The sequence below is a fragment of the Ictidomys tridecemlineatus genome, chromosome 5 (assembly GCF_052094955.1).
Source record: "Ictidomys tridecemlineatus isolate mIctTri1 chromosome 5, mIctTri1.hap1, whole genome shotgun sequence".
NCBI lineage: Eukaryota > Metazoa > Chordata > Mammalia > Rodentia > Sciuridae > Ictidomys > Ictidomys tridecemlineatus.
In genome coordinates, this window is record NC_135481.1 from 56872176 (window position 1) to 56894357 (window position 22182).

General features: G+C 42.0%; 1 protein-coding gene across 1 annotated transcript in view; it reads left to right on the plus strand.

Annotated features, from left to right (window-relative positions):
- Prkch (protein kinase C eta) overlaps window positions 1-22182 on the plus strand; it is a 212184-nt gene that overhangs the window by 122672 nt on the left and 67330 nt on the right. The window contains exons 8-9 of the mRNA XM_005322773.5: window positions 3150-3293; window positions 3448-3621. Coding sequence (XP_005322830.1) covers window positions 3150-3293; window positions 3448-3621 — 318 coding nt within the window. The remainder of the gene's footprint in view (window positions 1-3149; window positions 3294-3447; window positions 3622-22182) is intronic.

The following is a 22182-nucleotide window of genomic DNA, read 5'->3' on the forward strand; positions in this document are numbered from 1 at the left end:
AGAAAGCTTAGAACTCAGAGGCCTTGGTTATGCCCTTGTCTAGGGACTGGGCAGGAGAGTTGATCAGTGGCCACCAGCCTCAACTTCCTCCTCTCTGAAGGGGTTGAACTTGAAAATCTTTGTGGTTCTCCACTGCCCTGAAGTCTAGAAGCTCTGCAATTTTTGTTTATGGACTGTGAATTTATCTCTTGCATTCAGCAACTGACAGGAGTTCCTTCCTCTGGACTCTGTGGAGTGGGTGGAGTTGGTCAGTGGCCCTGGATGTGTTTTGTCATGCAGGCTCCCTGGGTGACCTGTGTCGGCTAGAGCCTTGGCTGCTTCCCAGGCACATTCTTATTGCTGCCTTCCTGGCTAGCGTCTGCAGAGAAATAGCCATGGCTGTATGAGATCTGTAAGGTGCAGATCTGTAAGGTGCAGCCTTATACATGGTTCTGGAAAATTCTAAATCAAACTGTTGCCTAATCTCTGGGTATGTGGGAAGGGAAGTGCAATCACTGTGAAGTTCTTAGTAACTTATAAAATGTCAACAATAACCAGCTCATTTCCTTTTTAGTGAAAGGCTTCTGTCTAGTAGACAAGGGATTGACAAGGTGTTTCTTGATTTGACGAAAGTTACCAGAAATTTCCAAGTCCATCTGTCTTATGGGGAGAGGCATATTGGAGGTTAAACCAGTGAGAGGGATTTCTAGTGCATAAGACAGCTGTTCCTAAAGAGAGGACATTGAGGATTTCAGCCTGAGCCAGGGGCTTCTAAAGCACAGAGGGAATGACACAGGCCAAATGATACAATCTCTAGACGTGGATAGTATCCCTTCTTGTTTGAACCAAGTATCTTTAATGTTATGCTAGTTAATGTTATGCTAGGAAAATCAGGATTACTTGCTATATGACTTTACAACATTAAAAGGAGAACTTTAAGTCTAAAAAAAAGAGAAGAATGTGTTTAAAAAAAAAAAAAAGATTGAGAAACACAGCCTTGGAGTTTTCTAGCTGTTGCACACCCAACAGGGCAAAGTATATAAGTGAAGGAAGTGAAATTTAAGCTGGTACCACTTTTCTATCTTTGAAAAAACTGTAATGAGAGATTTAAAGGAGGAACTGTTAAAACCACTGAATTTTTAAGATACCCATTTTGTGTCTGCAATCACTATTTTATGGGGTTGAATAAAACCCTTGAAGTTTCAGGCAGCTGAACAGTGGTTTATTGGCATCAATAGTTAGAAGCTGCCCCAGATAAGCTTTTTGTAGCTAAATAGGTCAAAATCTTCAGGGTGTTAGATTTTGAACTGCTCTCTTGTGGTAGATTGCCTTATAAATGTCCCAAAGTGGGCAATTGCAAAAGCCACCTGCCTTTGGGTAGCTCCTCTCTGTGAAGGGGCATCAAGGATCCAGGAGCTGACCAACGTGACCACATTTACTGCTGGTGCAGGGCGGTGAAACTAAAGCTGGTGGATATGTAAATTGGCCCATCTTTGTAGAGTGCGAGTTGGCTATGCATCAGAAGTCTTCAGGGCTGGGGATATGGCTCAAGCGGTAGCGTGCTCGCCTAGCATGCGTGCGGCCCGGGTTTGATCCTCAGCACCACATACAAACGAAAATGTTGTGTCCGCCAAGAACTAAAAAAAATAAATAAATGTTAAAATTCTCTCTCTCTCTCTGTCCCCCTCTCTCTCCCACTCTCTCTTTAAAAAAAAAAAAAAAAGTCTTCAGAGTTCATACTTTGGCCTAAAAGATTTCATTTCCAAGATTTCATTTCCAAAAAGTTACTTGAAAAAAATAGATAATGGTAATGACAGCATGGCTGAAGTGTATTGACCGACAGGCACCAATCTGTGCTACGTGTTCATTTGTTTCTCATGATAACTTATATGGTAGATACTATAACTGAAATTTTGTCAGAAGAGGAAACTGAGGCTGGGTAAGGTAACTGGCTCAAGGTCACAGATTAGGTTGCAGAGCAGTTACTTGAATCCAGGCAGCTTCCTTCAGAGCCTGAACTCATTAGCCACCCTATTTTGAAGATTTGCATATAAGTATGTTCACTATGGTATGAGTGCATGTATTATGTACACTATGGTTTAAAAAATGGAAGATGGCCTGTGTTTTCAATAATAAGAAAATTACTAAATAAATAATGATATGTCCATAAAATGAATTATTGAACAGCCATTAATGCTCATGTCCTAAGGATGGGGATATAACTTAGTGGCAGAGCACTTTGCTAGTAGTTATGAGATCCTGGGTTCCACCCTTAGCACCACAATAAATAAATAAGTAAATAAGTAAATAAATAAATAACTTTCATATTCTGAAAGGATCCTTAAAGATATGTAAAATACACATCACCAATTTTTAAAGAAAAAAATGTGTTATAAAACATAATTGTTTTTAAAAATTTACTAAAGTATGAAAATATGCATGTCTCTTTGTTTTTAAACTGTATATGTTTTGAGAAATGGCTGATGAAATTTTAGGTATTTAAAATTTTATCCTTTGGACCTTTTGTAATTTTTCCAATTTTCACATTGAATTTTCACTTCTCTCATATAATTTAAAATTCTGTATTAAAAACTTGGCATCACGGCTGGGGCTGGGGCTCAGTGGTAGAGCGCTTGCCTAGCATGTGTGAGGCACTGGGTTAGATTCTCAGCACCGTATATGAACAAATAGAATAAATGGAATAAAGGTCCATCAACAACTAAAAAGTAGTAAAAAAACCAAAACAAATCACAAAAACTTTGCAGGAACTTGATCCTCTGCACCAACATGAAAACCGCTCTTTGCATGAAGTGGACACTAGGTGGCGCTCCTAGACTCCAACAGTCCTATGAAAAGCCACAGCAAAGAACACAGAGGGACCAGCCTAAGGCATCCATCCATGTTTCCATACATTCCATTTGAGCTGCAAATTCCTGGCTTAGATATATTTTATGATGATTTGTTTCCACATAGCAGTAGGCACAATCCAGAAGTTGCTGCTAAGGTAGTGTTGAGTTACAGAACTTGATCATCAGCTGAGCTGAGCTGATCCAGCTATCCACATGTGCTGGATAGAAGGTTAGGAATGCCCCCAGTTAGGCCTTCTCCATCCAAGCAAACTTTATGCTCACCCTGTAATTTATGACTCAACATATTCTTTCTCTTTGCAGAAACTCGTTTCTAGATCGACCCTAAGAAGACAGGGAAAGGATGGCACCAAAGAAGGAAATGGGGTTGGGGTTAATTCTTCCAACCGATTTGGTATCGACAACTTCGAATTCATCCGAGTGTTGGGGAAGGGGAGTTTTGGGAAGGTGAGTCTTGATGAGTCTTGAACTGTCTGGGTTAAAGTAAGCATGCTATATGTATGTTCTTTATGTGTGTCTGTGTGTATACCCATCTACTTGTGTGCCCCTACACTAAGAACCCACAGAGGCCTCCCTCACACTCTCTCCTGCTTTGCCCTAGGTGATGCTTGCAAGGATAAAAGAAACAGGAGACCTCTATGCCGTGAAGGTGCTGAAGAAGGACGTGATCCTCCAGGATGACGATGTGGAATGCACCATGACTGAGAAGAGGATCCTGTCTTTGGCCCGCAATCACCCCTTCCTCACCCAGTTGTTCTGCTGCTTCCAGACCCCTGTAAGTACCACTCGGGTTCACTGACTCTGCAGCCTCCATCATTGGGGTTGAGATAATAAGATTCTGAAGATTTCATAAAGTTGAGGATCGGAAATATTTTTGGAATGGTTCTGAATGTAGGACCATCCAAAGACGTTGGGGACTTCTGGCAGCCTCTGGGAAAAGAGAGAAACTAATGAGTTCACCTCTCCTTCCTTCATGTTGTCCTGGGAAAGGTGTGTGTCCTAAGAATGAAGAACTCTTCCTATGTGTTTTCTCTAGCAGAGTGAAGGTTACAAAGACTAAGAGTAGGGTAAATGTTCTAGGCTGATTTTTCTTGATGAATTTGGCCTTGATTTTACTCCAGACATAGGCACAAGAGGTCAGAAGAGGGGTCTGAAAATATTGTCTTCTGAGAGAGTAGTTCCAGGAGGGCACCCTGATTTGGAATATCCTGAGGCATTTTTCCCAGCTTCAAACAAAACCTTTTGATTGATGCCACGGACTGATTTTGGGACTCGAGTCTGCCCTATCAGGGTTAAGGCAATGAGGAATGCTTTTGGCTGTGGTTAATGGAATACCCAACCAAAAGTGGTTGAAACAGAAACAGGATGGGTTCATTTCATTAATGCAGAGTTTGTTCTTTATTTCATGTGATGAGAAGTCTGATGGTAACAATGCTAAGATTGCATTCATTGCCCAGTGACATTGAGCCTGTCTTCCCCTTGGGGGTCTCAGGGTATTTGCAGCATCCCTCAATATCACACTTTCACATGACCACAGCAGGAAGTACAGAGGCAGAGACCAAAAGGCTGCATGGACCACCCTTCTTTAATCAGGGAGACAAAACTTTTCCTAGATGTAGGCCCATTAATCTTAGTAACAAGGGAGGCTGGAAGAACAAATATCTGGTCAAGATAAACGTCAACCTCAGTTCATCCCGAGGCAGGGAACTCTGCTGCTTATTTAGGGGCTCAAAATTTGAGTTTCTGGTATTGGTAAGAATGAAAATGGACCCTGAGAGGAGACCAAGATTCTGATGGATGAGTTGGAATTTCTTGCTGTCAAAAGGCATTCTGGGAGAGTGGCTTCTGGGTCTGCCCCATCAGGGAAGTAAAAGGTGCCCTGGGAGTGGAATAGGGGCATCTCACCTGGTCAGAGATGCTGATGCACAGTTCTACAAAAATTAACACTGAAGCTGGAACCAGAAGGGTAAATTGAATTACTTAGGCAAAGGGAATAAAGGTGCATACGCCATGTCTGGTAAACAGTGCACACAAATCTGGAGGTGAGGGAGAACATCAGGTGTGAATACAGCTCAGTACGTGTGGGGTACTGAGGCTGAGGAGGGGCCTGGTGGAACTGAGGGTGCATTAAGGAGTTTGGATTTTAATCTTAGGAGCAATGGAAAGTCATGGAATAAATTGAAGCACAGTGATGATTTTTCAGATTGCATTTACTTAACTGTAAGAAACTAATTTCTTACAATATACAAGCACCCTCCAAATATCTGTATCATTTCTCCAAAAGAAATAATATTTATTAGTTTCATGTGTAGCTGTTCAGAGAATGTTTTGTTCATAAAAACATGCATACCACCTATATGCATGCATGTTTATTTTTTAAAAAAAATCAAAAGCAGTCACATACTTCATCATGATTCTGTCCTTTATTTTTAATATAATAGTATGTCTTGGAGCTTGTTCTATGTTTGTGCACACCCAGCTGCTTAATTTTTAATGGCTGTATGATATTCCATTCCATTTTAAGGACTTGCCATGTTTTATTTAACGTGTTCTTTTGTGTGTGTGTTTTTTTGTTCTTTTTAGATATACATGACAGTAGAGTGTATGTTGGCATAATCTACACACATGGAGTATAACTTATTTTAATTAGGATTCCATTCTTGTGGTTGTACATGATGTGGAGTTTCACTGGTGGTGTACTCATATATGAACAAAGGAGTTATGTCTGATTTATTCTACTGTCTTTTCTATTCCCATCTCCCCTCTCTTCCTTTCATTCCCCTTTGTCTAATCCATTGAAACTCTGTTCTTCCCTCCCCCACTTGTTGTGTGTTATTTAACCTTCTCTTTATTACCACTTGCTGTGCTGTGTTTTTTGACTTCACACTCCCAAAGCGTGAGTGAGGAAGCCTCTCACCCTCACCTTCTCATCACAGCATGCTATGTATTGCTTTGGTGACCTGGGAGCTTTTTAAAAATGGTATCTTTGAAGGTCTAGCTTGCATTTCTCTGACTGAGGGTGAGACTGCGCAGTCTACTGTTTAAGGAGCACTTGCATTTATTGGGAAGGGATATGTGCAGACTGGAGAACAGGTGGAATGGGGAAGACTGGAACTTGGAGACAGGAGGATGCATTAAAGGGCATGCAGAGTGTGCATTCCCATGCTGCCTAAGTGTTGGAAAGGACGGGGGAGACAGCTGATGGCTTCTACAGCCTCCCTCTGCACCTCGCGCTTCATGGTCTAGGCTCCATGAGACGATCGCCTCCTTGTCAGTGGCCCTCAGTGGCTCTGATGTCCTGGGACTGACCTGCCACCTTGCCCCTAATTCTTTTTTCCCATCTCCAGGGTCCTCAGTTCCTTTAGAGCTGCAGTGTTCCCTGCCTTCCACTGCTACCTGGAATATCCTCCAAACTGTATTCTGTGCTCCGTCTTTGCCAGTGCAAGCCCTTTGCCCATCCTCACCCCCCTCATCTAGCTGTTTTCTTGGAGAAGAGTGGGGTGACATTTTGGGGTCTGAGAGAGACAACTGAAAGATCAGACAGGTTGTCTGCGGGGATTTCAGGCTCCATCCTCCTGAACACCACGGTGAATGCCATGAATCAAGCAGCAGATGTGGGTTATGGCTCAGATTGCCTTGCCTAGGGTCTGACAAACAGATTGGGTGGTTTCCTATGATTTTAGGTTAATAGTTGTAACTGGATGATAACCCTGAGTCAGGCAGTTGACTGGTATTTAGGGACCCTAATCTAAATTCCAATGGATGGGCTGGGGACATAACTTGGTGGTAGAGCCCTTGCCCAGCACACACAAGTCCCTAAGTTTGATCCTCAAAACTGAAAACAAACAAAAACTCAAGTTAGAACTGATTCAGGCAAATAAAGAAGTATGTCTGACCCAACTTCAAGGGTATTTTACTTATAGAAAAGAAAATCCTCGTGATTCTGTATAAGCAGTCAAATGTCTCGCCAATAGTTACATCATGTTACAGTAGAGAACGAGAAACTAACCTGGGACAGATTAGGAACCCAAAGACTATAGAATGCATAGTTTTCCAAGAAAAGGTATAAATTATACAATATACGATTATAAATTTTAGCGGCCCCATGGGATTCCCAGAGTTTAGCCCCTGAAGCCTCTACTGGCATGTAGTGTATTTTTTTTTCTAGTGAAAGTCTGATGTTTGGCCACAAGGTGGCGGTCGTTACTGCAAAGTGATTTTTATTTCTCCACCAGTGAAATATGAAACACATGTGACTGCCATTGGGGTTTAAAAATACATGCATTGTGATACATGTGTCTAACCCAAAGGATAAAGAGATTTCTCCCCTGCATTAAATTTAGATGATAAATGAAATGGTAGGAACCATCTTGAAAGAATGAATTGAGTTTTTCTCATGCTAAGGTAGATTGCTATTCTCATTTTTCTTTTCCGGGGTTCATAAGTTTTATGAGCCTGCACAGTGACAGGGTACATGGCATTTCTTTACTGTGTGTCCATCTGCAAGAAATCCTCAGGAACTATCCCCATTCACTGTTATAAAGCAAACTATAAAAGACAGAAAATGTTGGTTGCTTTGAGAAATGACAGCAGATGATGCCTTTTTAACTACCCAGTTCTTCAGGCCCTGGCTTCTTGAAGGGGAGACTCCTCAGTGTTTAATGTTGACCCAGAGGAGACTCCCCTGCAGAGCTGAGAAAGAGTCTAGGGGAGGCCCTGGAGTCACTCCCCAGCTGTCTGATCGTCTTTCCCTGGGAAGGCCCTTGTAGGAAAAGGACTCCCTGGTGTCCAGCCCTGTGGAATCTGCATTGCCGAGGGTCCCTGGACTGTAGGTGTGGAGACAAGGTGGGCCAGACTGACTCTGATCCTTTGGTCATCTGAAGTCTTACACCACATTTTGGGGTTGACCCAGCAGTTGTTTATGTGCCTCCACCAAACTTCTGAGATTGAAACAGCATTGCTTTCGGGATCAGAAGACCTGAGTTCCATCCTAGCTTTGTTCCCCTCCATCTAAATAGCTTGACTCTGTCCTGAAATTCATTGGAGTCCTAAGGTTCCCATGATGAAAACAGAAGCAGAATCGTCCTGAGGTCAAGTGAGGAAATGAACCAGAAATGCTTCCTACACAGTGTGAAGTGCTGCTCCAGAGTAGAGCAAGTCCACTCATTGTAACCTCGACCACCCACTTCCCGGGCCAAAGTCCAGTGCCCTGGGGCTTCCCAGTGGCCAGCAAAGTCCCCCACAAGGAGGCAATCATGAGCATCCTGATGTAGGAATTTTGGAGCTTCTTTTGTTCTTAGCCAAAAAAAAAAAAAAAAAAAAAAATATAAGCAAATTTCAAACATCAGAGACTATGTTGAGTTTTCTACATAGATTGATAAACCCATACATTTACCACCTGATTTTTTTCATTAGAGTACATATTGTTTGCAAGCATATAGTTAAATTGGCACCTTCATACATTTCTAATAGCATTATAAACTTTAATATTTTGTGAAGAATTTGATAATCTCTAGCAAGACTCATAAACTGTACTCTTGGATCTGTTGATTTTATTTCTGACAATCTAGTCTGTGGCAATGGTGTAAAGAATAAATGTTATGCATAAAGATGCTCAATTTTCAGTTGTTACTTTGCACTTTCCCAGATTCCACATAAAAGAGAAATCATGTAGTATTTCTCTTTTTGTGCCAGGCCTATATCACTTAATGTCCTTCAGGTTCATCTGTGATGTTACAAATGACAGAATTTCCTTCTTTCTAAAGGCTGAATAAGACTCTATCATGTTGAAATTCCAAATGTTCTTTGTCCATTCATCCGTATCCTCATCCATTCATCCATATTGTGAATAACACTTCAGTGAGCAAGAAAGTATAGCTATCTCTTTAACATACTGATTTCATTTTCTTCTAATGTATGCCTGGTAATATGGATCATATGGTAAGTTCCATGGTACCATTTTCTATAGTGGGCTAACTTGCATTCTCATCGACAGTGTGCAAGGATTCCCTTTCCTCCATATCATTGCCGGCTGTGACATCTTTCATCTTTTTGAGGAGGTGATATCTCATTGTGACTTTAACTTGTATTTCTCTGATGATTAGTGATGCTGAGCACTTTTTATGCACCTATTGGCTATTTTTATGCCTGTTCAGATTCTTTGCTTATTTTCAATTGAGTTGTTCATTTTGTTCCTATTAAGTTGTTTGCATTCCTTGTATATTTTGGATATTAGCTCCTTATCAGATACATGATTTGCAAATATTTCTCCCTGTGACCTCTTCACATTGTCAATAGTTTCCTTTGTTGCACCAAAGATTTTTAGTTTGACTGAATCCTGTTGTCTGTTTTTGCTTTCATTGCCTGTGCTTTTGGGGCCAAAACTTTTTGGGGCCAAAACTTTCTTAATAGAAAGTTATTGATGAGATCAACGTCATGGTGCTTTCCTCCTATATTTTCTTGTAGTAGTTTTACAGTTTGGGATATTATATTTTAAGTCTTTAATCCATACTAAGTTGATTTTTGTATCTGGTGTGAGATAAGGACCTAGTTTCATTCTTCTACATGTAGGTATCCAATTTTCCCAACATTTATCAAGGAGACTGCCCTCCCCCCATGTGTAAAAACAATTGACCATAAATGTGTGGGTCTATCTCTGGGCTCTGTATTCTGTTTATTGATCTATGTGTCTATTTTTATGTCAGTGTCATGCTATTTTGATTGCTGAATCTGGAGAGTAGATTTTGAAGTTGGGTAAGGTGACATCTCTGGCTCTGTTCAAGATTGTGTTGGCTTGCATTATTTATAATAGGAAAATGTTAGAAATAACTTCAGCATTCAGCAATAGGGGCATACTTAAATAATAGACTGGGCTGGGGATTTAGCTCAATGGTAGAGCATGTGCAAGGTCTTGGGCTCAATCCCAGGACCAAACACACAAAAAATACATGTATTTACACGTTCACCCACGTACACTACTTGTCAAGGATTTTTAACCAATAAAAGGAGACAACATAATAAAAAAGATTTTATTGTATATTATTATGTTAGTGTATGTTATATATTAAGCAGTTAATTATTATGTTCAGACATTGTCGAGAGCACCTATCATGTATGATTCTTTGCGTCTAATTCTCACAATAGCCTAATAAGATATGTGTCATCATTCTCTTCATTTTTGTCAAACAGTGAAGCAAAACACTGAAGAGTTACGTTACTTGCCCAACATTCAACACTAGGAGGTTAGAACCCAAGGAAAAAAAATATAGAATTTATGAATTTGAGAAATTCATATCAAGTTCTGTCCAAGATGGCATATTGGTAAACCTGCCCTCCCCTGAAACAAACAAACAAGGACTGGCAAAGAATTATGCCAGTGACTAGCAGAGAATGTGTTGAAGTAGTGGACTTATGGATTTTTTTCCTTTTCTCTATTTATCAAATTGGGTAGTATGATTGTTTTTCTTAAAGATGGGGATGGGGGGCTGGGGATGTGGCTCTAGCGGTAGCGCGCTCGCCTGGCATGCGTGCGGCCCGGGTTCGATCCTCAACACCACATACAAACAAGGATGTTGTGTCCGCCGAAAACCAAAAATAATTAATTAATTAATTAAATTTTAAAAAGATGGGCATGGGAAGGAAAAAAACCCACCTTCAGTCAGGGAGGAGGGCTCTTGGTCTTTAAGGTCCTGGGCCTAGGAAATGCTGCCTCCCTCCTCCCGTTTGCAGCTAAACTCTCTTCACACTCCTTTTATCCTCATCAGAGACTGTTGTGTCAGCAGCTGAGCCTCCTGGCATTTATGGCCTGGAATCTGGGTCTCGGCTGCCCTCCTCCCATGGGCTCTCCACTTGGGCTCTCCTGCTGGAGTCTCAGCTGATGCCAAAGGAGGAAGGGGGAGTGGGGAGGGGAGAGAGGAAGGAACAAAGACAGGACCGTAGCAGGAAGGGGGAGTGGCAAAGTAAATATTGGTCAGATGCTTTAGTCTTTGTTCAGAGACCCAGTTTATGGGAGCAAAGGTTCCATTTGGAAAACACGAGACACTCTGCCCAGCGCCCGAGAACTGCTGGCCCCGATGATGACTCCAGGGATGCCCCATTCCTTGGGAAGTTACTGGAGCACAAATCCACTGCCTTGAGGGTGGGCTGCAAACGGCTGTGACCCCCTTTGCAAGGTCGAGGCCCGGAGCTCTCCCTTCTGCTGGCTTGTGCCTAGGCTGCCGACAGGCGTGCTCAGGGTGTGAGCCTGCAAGGGTGGCGTTCCTGGCAGGAACAGAGCTTTCCACACCTCAAATGTGGGTCAACAAAGCCGAAATCTATTTTTGAAGGTTGGGGTGTCCAGGAATCTTGAGAACTAAATATCGTCAATGTACACGCTGGCCCCAAGTGATTTCAGTAGACTTCAAAAATGTTGGGGAAATGACCTGAGCACATGAACTCAGGGGTAACATTCTTTCCTCTGTATTGTTTTCTCCATTGTTTTCAGGTTAAAGATTAGCGAAGGAGTGTGTGTGAATGAGAGAAGAGGTGCAGCGCTTAGTCACGTGGCCCTAGAAGTCATGGGTCCACCTTTCCCCAGGAAAGTAATGCTACTGCAACCTTCAGGGCAAGAGCTCTGGCTTGAAATTCTGGCTTGGCTCAGAGCCCACTTGTCCTCTAGAAGCACCCCCTGCCCCCACCTCAGATAAGCTCCTCTTCCCAAACCTGTGTCCTTTTCCTCATGGTTGGCAGAAATACTCCCAGAAAGGCTCCCCAGGCTGGCTGCAGACAGGCATGTGGGGACAGCAGCTCGCCTGCAGCCCTGTTCTGCCCCAGCTGCCATGTCCTCTCATGTGATTGCTGAGCATCTGTAGGACGGCTGGGCCTGTTGGTGTCCCAATTGCTGCCCTCCTGATGGATTGGGGGAGGAGGAGGCACACTTGGCCCTGCATTGTGAGTTACTGTGATGTCCTGGGCAAGGGGAAGAGGCCCCATGACTGCAGGGTAGTAGAGAAGTCCAGCCCCAAACTGGAAAACATTTCCCTCTGCAGAGGCAAGGGTTCTCAAGAGGCCTCTGTCACCCTTCTCATAGTTGCTTGATTATTATTATTAATTTTTTTGACCCTGAATGGTGTGGGGTTTGCAAAAGCCAAGGTTGAAAAATGAAAGAACAGTTCACTGAGACCCTAGCATACATTCTAGGTGCTTCTGTTGATTACCAATATTTCTAAAACTGCAGACCGGTGTTCCATGAATATCTGTTGAACAAAATGTCTTATTCAATACCTAAAGTGATTTAGGAAGATCATTTTAAAGGCCTGGAAACTGGGGTCCAGAAGAGTTAAACAATTACCCCACATCACAAAGCGAGCAAGAGCTATTATGTGGATTCTTGATCAGGCTGTCCAGCTTAATTATTTATATGTCATTTCCTTTATACCACAGCAGGAAATCTCTTCTCTCTGCAATATGTGTAGCTGAGCAGGATAGTATCATTAGGGAGGAATAAAAGCAGTTTTTTTCACAATATGTAGTTTGGGGACTTTGATGAAATACCTAAGGATATTTCCTCTTATCTGTTTGTAACTAGGTTTCCTCCTTTCCCTAAGCAATGACTGCCACAAACACAATTTGGTCTGCTTCTGGTTCATTTGTTATAGTTTGCCTTTGGCTCAGATCAAAATAGAAAATGAGCCAGAACATGGTGTTTCCCATCTCTGCATGTTCCCAACTTTTTAATAGTGTTTCATCTTTCTTTGAGATTATTAATTATGGGTCTATATCCATAGTCAGGCCGGATCTGGCTCTTGGGGGGTGGTGAGGAAATGTGTGACCATCCTTCTTCTCAGCCTGAGATCCCTGGGGACAAGATGTACAGAGACTATCTCCAGGCTCCAGATCTGGGGGGAGTTTTTTGGGACCTTGTCTTCTGCCTTCTCAGGCTTCTAGACTTTCTGTTGCTAAATGGGGCCACAAAAATGAATGGTAAAAAAGAGAAGCTGAACTCTACACTGTTCCATTGTCTCTGCCTGCCAAGATATTTGGTCTGTTAAAAGAGTTTGAGACAGTGGCCTTGAGGTTGCTCAATTGGAACTGGCCTCCTTGCTGGCTGTCACCAACGACAACTCACAGGTGGAACAGACCTGCTACTTGGGCATTTGCTAAGACGGTTTGTGGACGTGTGTGTAATTTCCCTTGACGTAACTGAGACTCTGCCAGGGTCAGATGTGGCCCCGATGTGTGATGTGTTCATGATGACTGAAAGCTTTTGGTGGTGGCGATTGCTTGGTCATGGTTTTTCCGATCACAATTGGAAGCTCTTAGAATCTGCAAGATACAGAAAGTTAGAGATATCTTGCCCTCAGCAGTGTCCTTCATAGAAATATAAGTGACTTCTCCCGAGTGAGAAGGAGATGAGCTCTGTGCCACGCAGCTTAGTGAAAAGTCGGTCTGAGTGAGTGTTAGGCAAAAGAAGCAGCTGTTTTATTCCTTAGTCTTGAAAGAAAGAAAAGACCAACATGTGTAAAGTAGCAGTGTACAGTAGATTGCATGTTCTAAGTGTAGTCCTTATACCACCAGAGGAAAGATAGTTGAAAATAACCCTGAATTCTGGAGAAGTGCCTACCTATGTGCCAGCCTTCCTGCCCAAGTGCTTGAAGACCAAAAAACTAACTAAGACTTCAACCTTAAGCAGCACCTTGGGTACAACCCACAGGTATTTCTACAGGAAGCAGGGTAGACTACTTCCTGGACCAACTGGGATGTCTAGACTGGACCTGAAGCTAATACCTGTGGGTGGCTAGCATGGGTGCACCCCACCCTGAAAGAAGAATCATGCAGTATAAAGCCTACCACCTTGGTTCAAAACTAGAGGCTGCAATATATTTTAGTTTTTAAATTTTGAGTTTTCTGTAATTAATTACTCACTGGTAAGAACCTGTCACATCTGTCTCTGGTAGGCCCCAGAACAATCCAGGGCCTCTCGTGAGTTGAAACAACCCTGTTAGCATCAAGTTAGGGTATCTGGAGGTTTAGAGAATTGCCCATTATAGTTAGCTTACAACAGAAGGCCAGGAAATGCTTATTTATTCAGCTCATGTGGACGGAGTACTTGTGAGGTACAGGCAGGGCTTCACACTCTGAGGTCCAGCACTTCACACAGCAGAGGGGAATCCCTGTCCTCTTGTAACTGACCTTCTTCTGGGAGTTTATAGGCCTGAAGCTCAGGAACAGGCTGTCCTACAGAGAAGACTCAGCTGGTAACCCTCCATGGGTAGCCGGTCCCGGTGGCATTTCATTAAAGACTGACTCAGAGCAAGACATCTGGTTGGAAGGAGGCCCATGGGGCTTATCTTGAAGCTGCATTTGCATATTAAGTACACCCTTATTTTTAGGTAGGATGAGGTGAATTTGAGACTAACAAGACATTGTGTTGGGACCAGAGGGGCGTGGAAGTGCTTGGCAGTATCTCTGGGTGGTGTTGGGTTCTATTTTGCCCAGGTGTTGGGGGAGGGGGCTCATAGTGAGAGGCATAATGGGAAGAGCAGTCCCTTGATCACCCTTGCTGTTTGCATGATTTTCCCCTTCCCTCTGGGTAGGCTGGTCTGTTTTACCAGCAGCCTCTGCACCAGGCTGCAAAGACACCATCCACGTCCCCTGCCCACCCCCATATTGACTGTGTGCTATAAAGACCAAGTCTGCTCCTCCTTGCCAAGGTTCCTTTCCTTGCCTTCTGTTGTAACCTAGTCCCTTGGCTCAGTCTTCCCAGCAGACCCTCCATTTCCTCCCTTTGTGGTCAGCCAGGGAGTTTCTGTTTCCCTTCTGTGGGAAGCTCCTAACTTTCAGTGTGTTGGTCTAGCAAAAGAGCCTGCTGTATTTTGAACTCACTCCTGCTTGCTTCTGGTCTGTCATAGTTTACTGCTTAGGTGGAACTCTTCCTAGAGTCTCTTAATGTCATCCTCGTGGTATATGACATTTTAAACATAAAATGATCTATAATTCCCAATAGAAGCAAAAGAAGAGAGTTCTTTCAGCCAAACTGCCCCTTTATTCCATGCATGTTTTTCCATTTCTTTTTCCATATCTTGGAACACCCAAATTGGCTCTGGCCACTTTCCTGTTCAACTTTCCTCTGGTTTCCTCCGCCCCCAGGGAACACAGAGCCATTAGTCTCCTTGGTGCTTTCTGAGGTGATAGAAATTGGGAACCAGCCCAAGCCCACCATGAACCTCGACCTTCTTCACTAATGTGTCTTCCCATGGCAAAAGTCAGCTCAAACTGAGTTAGACAAGAGCAGGAAAACTAAGGAACAAAAAAGGCATAGTGGACCTAGAAGTGGCTTTAAGTTTCTCTTCCAGAAGCCTGTAGACTCTAGGACCTGCTGGTTCACTTTGTCCCTCCTTACTTGGGCTTTAGATCTAGAGAAAGTTCCATGCCACATTGCACAGAACTTTACCCCCCACCACACTGACCCTCACCAGTAGGTCAGATAGTTTTAGTAATCTAGAGATGTGGGAATTTTCATCCTTTGTGGTTTAAAAACAAATTTTTAAAGACTCACTGATCTGTATAATGCAATGTCATTTGTCAGTTACTAATATGGGGGCTGGATAATTCTTTCTTGTAGGGATTATCCTGTGCATTTCAGGATTTTTCTTATTTGTTTGTTTGTTTGTTTGTTTGTTTATGCAGTGGTAGGGATGGAACCCAGAGCCTCACACTTGCAAACACTATAACCACGGAGCTGCACTCCAGCCCCACTGTAGACTGTTTAGGAGCTCCCCTGGCCTCATCTCTGGAGACGCCAGATGTGCCTCCCCAGTTGTGACAACCAGTGTCATCAGACATTGCCAAAGGTTCCATGGGGTAAGGGGAAGAATCTCCCCTGACTAAAAACTGTAGCCTTATATCACTGTCAATTGATCTGTCCTCAATGTAAGAGGTCAAGTAGGCTAGTATATGTATATTATGTATATATTTTCTTTACAGATATCAAAATGAAATTTTGTATCCAATCTTTGTAAAAATATAAACATTATCACTTTTTTTTTTCTGAGTTTGTAGAAAGGCAGAGTTCCTGTTAGGGGCTCCTGACAGCTATCAGTGGCTGCAGGGATGGGGCCTCTGAGCTGGAGGAGAGGGTAGTGGAATCGTGCAGGGTCTGTTCAGTGTGAGCCAGGGCTAGCCTGCTAAACTTCTCTGCAGAGCAGCATGCTGTGTGATAAGACAGAGCTGTCAGAGCCTGGGGCATCAGGGAGCCAAAGATTAGCTCACTGAGCATGTGTTTAAAATGGGTTATGTTAAAAAGCAAGCCATGGAAATATGCAGCTTCTCTTTTTTTTTTTTTTTTGCCTTCACTAGCAATTTTTTTTTAATTTATTGTTGGTTGTTCAAAACATTACATAGTTCTTGATATATCATATTTCACATTTTGATTCAAGTGGGTTATGAACTCCCATTTTACCCCGTATACAGCTTGCAGGATCACATCAGTTGCAGCTTCTCTTGTGTTGGCGTTTAATCATTACACTTTCACTTTACCAACAAGGCATTGCATCAGTGGCATTTTATGAAAACCATCCTTTCACCCTGAAACACCTGTTTTTTTTTTTTTTTCCTGTGTGTGCTGCACATGGCTGGATTTTCAAAACAGAAATCATCAGAGCTTTAAGAAACATTTACCAGCCAGCATGGAAGTTATGCTCATAACATGAGTGTACTTTATGAGAGAGCAAACCGGCTGTTTTCTTTCTTTTGTTTTCTATGTATGGAAATGCCATTTCAACTTAAAATAGAAATGCCTTAAGTGCTATCTTCAAAACTCAGTGGCCTCTAAATATTAAAGATAGACCTTCGTAATCACAGGTGTTGGCTGTTTCTGTTTTGAATGGTAATATTGAAGTAATCTTGCATTATTAAATTCAGTAAATGATGTCCCCCTATAATGAAGAACAAAACGTGCATCTTTAATTGCCTACCATTAAAGGTCACATTGTGACACCATATGATAGAGAGAAAAAAAACTATAATCGATTCTTGGGGAGGTTGGATGGATTTCCCAGATGAGGTGCTATCTGCGCTACATTTTGAGGATGTATAGGGACATACACAGTCATAAAGTAGGAGATAACTTCCCACATAGGTAACAGCAGTGCAGAGTCAAAGAGGCTTAAAATTGCATGATATGCCTGGGAAACAGCAGAATTTTAAGAGATGAAATACAGGTGTGATGAAGAAACGGGGTCATAATGCCCTTTGCTAAGGATTCAATCATGGAGGTGAAAGATCTCAAGTCAGGGAGCCACAGAACATTGTACTTTGGAAGGCTATTTCTGGTTGCCCTCTGCAGAGGGACAAGGTAGCAGATCTGAAAAGCAGGCTGAACCAGGGGCCTGTCAATCCCAAGGCAGTGATCATGGGAGCGGAGTCAAGGAAACACAAAGGAGGCAGACTTGACAGGACTTTTTAGGAGGAATGTCCAGGAGTCCGGCCAGTCGGGAGTCTATGATGAGTTCAGGGAAATCTAGGGAAAAGATTCTTATTTGTCAGAAACACAGTTCAGATGCGGGGCAGCGGCAGTTAGGTTTTTGAATCATCAGTGTCTTCTTGGTGTAGCAGCTACTGTAATGGGAAAGGTTTTAGTATTTTCGAGGGAGAAGAGAGCTGAAGAAGCAGTTCTGTGAAAGAGTCCAGAAGTGTAAAATATCAGAAAGGAATCAGAAGGATGTGGTTTCTTAGGAGGAAAAAGCAAGAACCAAGAAGAAGCCAGTTCACCAAAGGACTCAGAGCACTGGATCTGGCATGAGATCATTGGTGTTGCCATCTTAGTATCTGCTCTCATCTTGGGGTCTGCAGTGCCCATCTGAACTCCAGTTAACTCATTGCAGCTTCCTTACAAAGTCTCTGTACCTCTACTGTAAGGCCTGTGTCTTTCTTTCTCAATGGACAGTGCAAGATTATTCTTTAGCCCACCTTGCAAAAATGGTTTGGGAAGGGATTATGGGCGAATCATTTGTTTGAACAGATCTCTTTTCCCAAACAGAGGGCCAGAGAAGAGATCGTATGCCTGCAACGAATGAATCAAACTCCAAAATAGCCTGTGGAATGTATGTTCCAGATGGAAATGTCAATAAGTATATCACCCCCAGAGAGCAGAGAAGGAAGGAGTAGATTATCAGTGGATTCCCAAGCACCGTTGCTAGACAGATATGTTATATTGCGGCCAGATTGTTTTCTAAGTGGGTAAAATGTCTAATCAGACTACTAACCCAGAATCTCCTACCACAGATAAAAGTATGGATTCATAGATCAGAGGGAGAGATGAAATCTTGGCTTTTAAAGAAGTTTGTAAAGTTTAGACACCTCTGCCATGAAAAGTGATCCAAGTAAATGAAATCATATTTTTACTCTATTCTGTACCCACGTACCAACAAAGTCTATAAATATCTTCAATGAACCTGCTCTGATTTTATGCTAAGCCAAAGTTTTTATGGAGAGAATTGCACTATGTGAAATAATGACTTGAAGAATTCTATTGTGCATACTTTTGTGAAGTGACTGAAATCTTTTTTTAAAAAGTGAATAATTACCTAAGAGATCTTGGTGAATCTAAGTTTTAGTGTAGTTCAAATGGGGACATTTTCAATTAGGAAGCACTGGTTACATGCGCTTCTCAACAATTAGGGGGTGCTCCAAAGGCTAGTGATGTCTAAATGATTAATTAGCCAATCAAAATTAAAATACCATGTCTAGTTAGTAATCATCTGCCCTCAGAAATGGCTGCTTTACCAGGGCAATAAAAGTGATCTTTATCGTGGTGTAGAAACTGTGCTATTAATACCATGTCCTCTAATTTCCATTAACTTAATTAGCAGTCCAGCTAATTATAGGACTTCATAGAAATGGCATGAAAATTGTATGCAACTATTAAAGTTGTGGTCTCTATAATTTATTATATCAGGGGTTGTTATGTAATAGTAAGTGAAAAGAGAAGGATGTTTTTCATTTTCTTTCTTTAAACACGCTGTGGAGTGCTAAGTGTAATTAGGACTTAGGGGGAAATTAAATCTAGTTAAAATTACCTTGTAAGTTTCTTATCTGCCCTCAACTATCCAGTTCTTTGGAAGCTAAAGGCCATACCTACTTTGTTTCTCTTTGCATTTAGGCTTCTATCTATGATTGTCAGGATTATGGGCGGCTTATTTTCATTGTCCTTATTTTTTTCCCCTTAATTTTACTTTGTAATTACATTAAACTATGGGTGGGCATGTAATCACTTTAATAAATGAAAAAACCGAAACCTCATAAAGGAAAATGAAGTGGCATCAGCAGACCTGATTCCCTTACTTAACTCTTCCACAAACTGTTTCAATAGTGGGTAAGGAACTTCACTTCTTTGTATTTTAATTACATAAAAGGATTGGGTAAAAGGAATCTTGGCAGTTTGTTTCAGTTTTTCTAAAGTTCTAGTTTAAATTTGATAAGCAATCAAAAATAGTCTCCTGCTGTGTTAGTTTTCTAAGCATTTATGGACCCATACCACAACCCAGACCTGGTGCTTGGTGTTCTCAAAGATGTATACCACTCAGCGTCTGAGCTCTGCCCGAAAGGCTTCAGGTCCCCCATGGAAAACAAGACCAAGTGCATAGAGCCAGCCCAGTCTAGCTCAGGGATAACTGGGCAAGCTGTGTGTGGACCAGAGACATCAAAGGAGGCACCTGCCAGAGAGGACAGTGCTCAGACTTTGCCATGTCCCTGATCATATGTTTATTGCTTATTTAGGCTTTAAAGAATATCTGGCCTGGATGTTTCCTAGTGTTACAACCTGCTAGTTCATTTCCCAGTCTTGAACACATGCCAGTAAGTCTTGTCAGGTTTTGTTATGGGTCCAGATTACCAGGAAAAACACTTGGTCTTTGAAAAGAGATGTTTTTTTTTTTTTTCCTCCAGGTTTGAAATGCAAGGCTTATTATACTGGAGACCTATTTCACCTTCCCAAAGACTAGTGTCTGTGCTCAAACAGGATGTATCTTGCCCATAGGCTTGATAGAGAAGTTGATAGGTGATCAGATTCACTTCTGACATCTTCTGGGCTGTGCAAAATGATAAGTCAAAAAAAAAAAAAAATGAAGTCGTTTGGCTCCCGTTCCTTGTTTCTTCCTTGAAGCCTCTTAATTGTGCTTAATGTGGTTAACTTCAAGTGATTTCCAGTTCAGACGTGGTGCAATCGATTTCCTCACAAGGGTGCTTTTCCACTGTGACCTCTTTGACGTCAGTTACTGTTTCCTGTTGACTTGAACTCCTCATTCACCCTGTAGATGACTTTGTCAGAGAAAAATAATAAAGCAATAGCTCTTAGGAGAAATTCAACACACTGCTATTACTGTAGATTTCCTTCTCCTTGCCCGCAGCTGTCAGTAGCTCTCTACAGCTTTGGATACTGTGGAGAGGATGTTATTCAGATAAAAATATTCCACAGCTACTTTAGAACTTGGGTAAAGTAGTATAGATGTGACTCTCAGATTAACATTGCCTTGCAGCAATAGCTAAATTATTCATAACTATGTTTTTTTTTATTCTTTGAATTATTTCCAAAGGTAAGCTCTGTCCCCACTGCAATCCTGAGTATCTTGACTGTTTTTTTACTGCCTTGGTTTCCAAAAGGACACATTATCAAATGAAAGTTGCATCTGTAGTTGGGTGTGGTGGCAACACGCCTGTATCCCAGTGGCTCGGGAGGCTGAGGCAGGAGGATAGTGAGTTCAAAGCCAGCCTCAGTAACAGCAAGGTGCTAGTGCCCTTGAGTTCATCCCCTGGACCAAAAAAAAAAAAAAAAAACAAAAAAACAAGAAAACAAAAAAAACAAACAAAGAAAGTTACACCTATAAGTCATGAGGACTGTAGATTCTTGGTTTAAACAGAAAAATCTCACTCACCTAGCATACGTGAGGTACTGGTTTCAAACCTCAGCAACACATAAAAATGAAATAAAGATATTATGTTTACCTACAACTAAAAAATAAATATTAAATAAAGAATGAATCAACTTTATAGAAAGCTACTGTAAAAAGTCTCACAATAATATGTTGCAGCCCACAGGGGAGCACATTTGCTTTGCAATAATACTAATATTATTAAAAAGTCTATAAAGTAGAGAATATGAATTATCATTCAGTATTAGAACTGAATTGGAACTGAAACTGTGGTTAATGTGTATTGGTTATCAAATCTAGTTTTGTAACCCCTTGCTATAAGCAGGCACTTCCCAGAAAGGAGAGTCCTTATCAGGTCACGGCCTTACTATATGGTATCAGGCAATGCCCCTGTGCCCCAGCTGCCTGGCTAGGAGTCCATCCATCTCTGTGAACCCTTTAGCTTCCTGTCCCTGCACAAGAGGAGCTATTATAACTGCTGATGGCTGCCATTTCATTCCTGTGTATCTGTGTGTGTATTAGTATGCACCTGTGCCAGTCTGAGAGGTCCATAAGGATGCATGGTCTCCACATCCACTGCTCACAGAAGATCACTGCCAAGGGGCTGCAGCTCCAGCCAGGGTACCATCCTACACCTAGTGCAACTGGGGAACAGCCATGGTGCCTGAAACTGTAGTGGACGTGGTGATGATGATGAAGATAATAATAATAATAGTAGTTGCTAACATGTTTTGAACAGTTACTGTGCACCAGGCAAGTATGAAACTCTTAGCTTAATGCATTTTGTCCTTATATGCCTGTGAGTTCAATCATCTTACTCTCCTCGTTTTGCAGATTTGAGTTTTTAGGGAGAGATGAAATAGGTGCAGCAAGAACTGTGTGTACCTCCTAACATTGTAGCTCCAGAGCTCAGGTGCCTTCACTGTACTGTGCTCCTCTTGGTGACTTAGCAGGGACTTTGGCACAGGACACAAGGTCTTCTCATAGATATAGCTGTAGTTCTACCCATAGCTTCTATTTGTTGAGATTCTTTTCCAGGCCTAGCACTGTGCAAGGCTCTTTGCTTCTGGTTAATCCTTACATGATCTCTGTTGTTACAGCTGTTATTATCCTAGATTTACAAATAAAGAAACCTTTCACCCCTTAAAAATTGGTTAAAATCTTCCTGGTAGCAAGAGAAAATTTATCCCAGGCTATGCAAAAAAAGGTAGAACTAAAAATAAAGATTTGGATGGACAAAAGGTATCTCATGGAACCCAAGGGCAAAAACTGGCCAGGAGTGTCAGAGAAAGAGGAACCGAGGTCATTTGCTTCTTAGATCACTCATCCTCCCTGATCTCTTGTTTTTGTCTCACTCTGTTTCTACTTCATTCTTCCCTCCCATCCATTCATCCATCCACCTACCTACCCATCCGTCTATCTGACTTTTT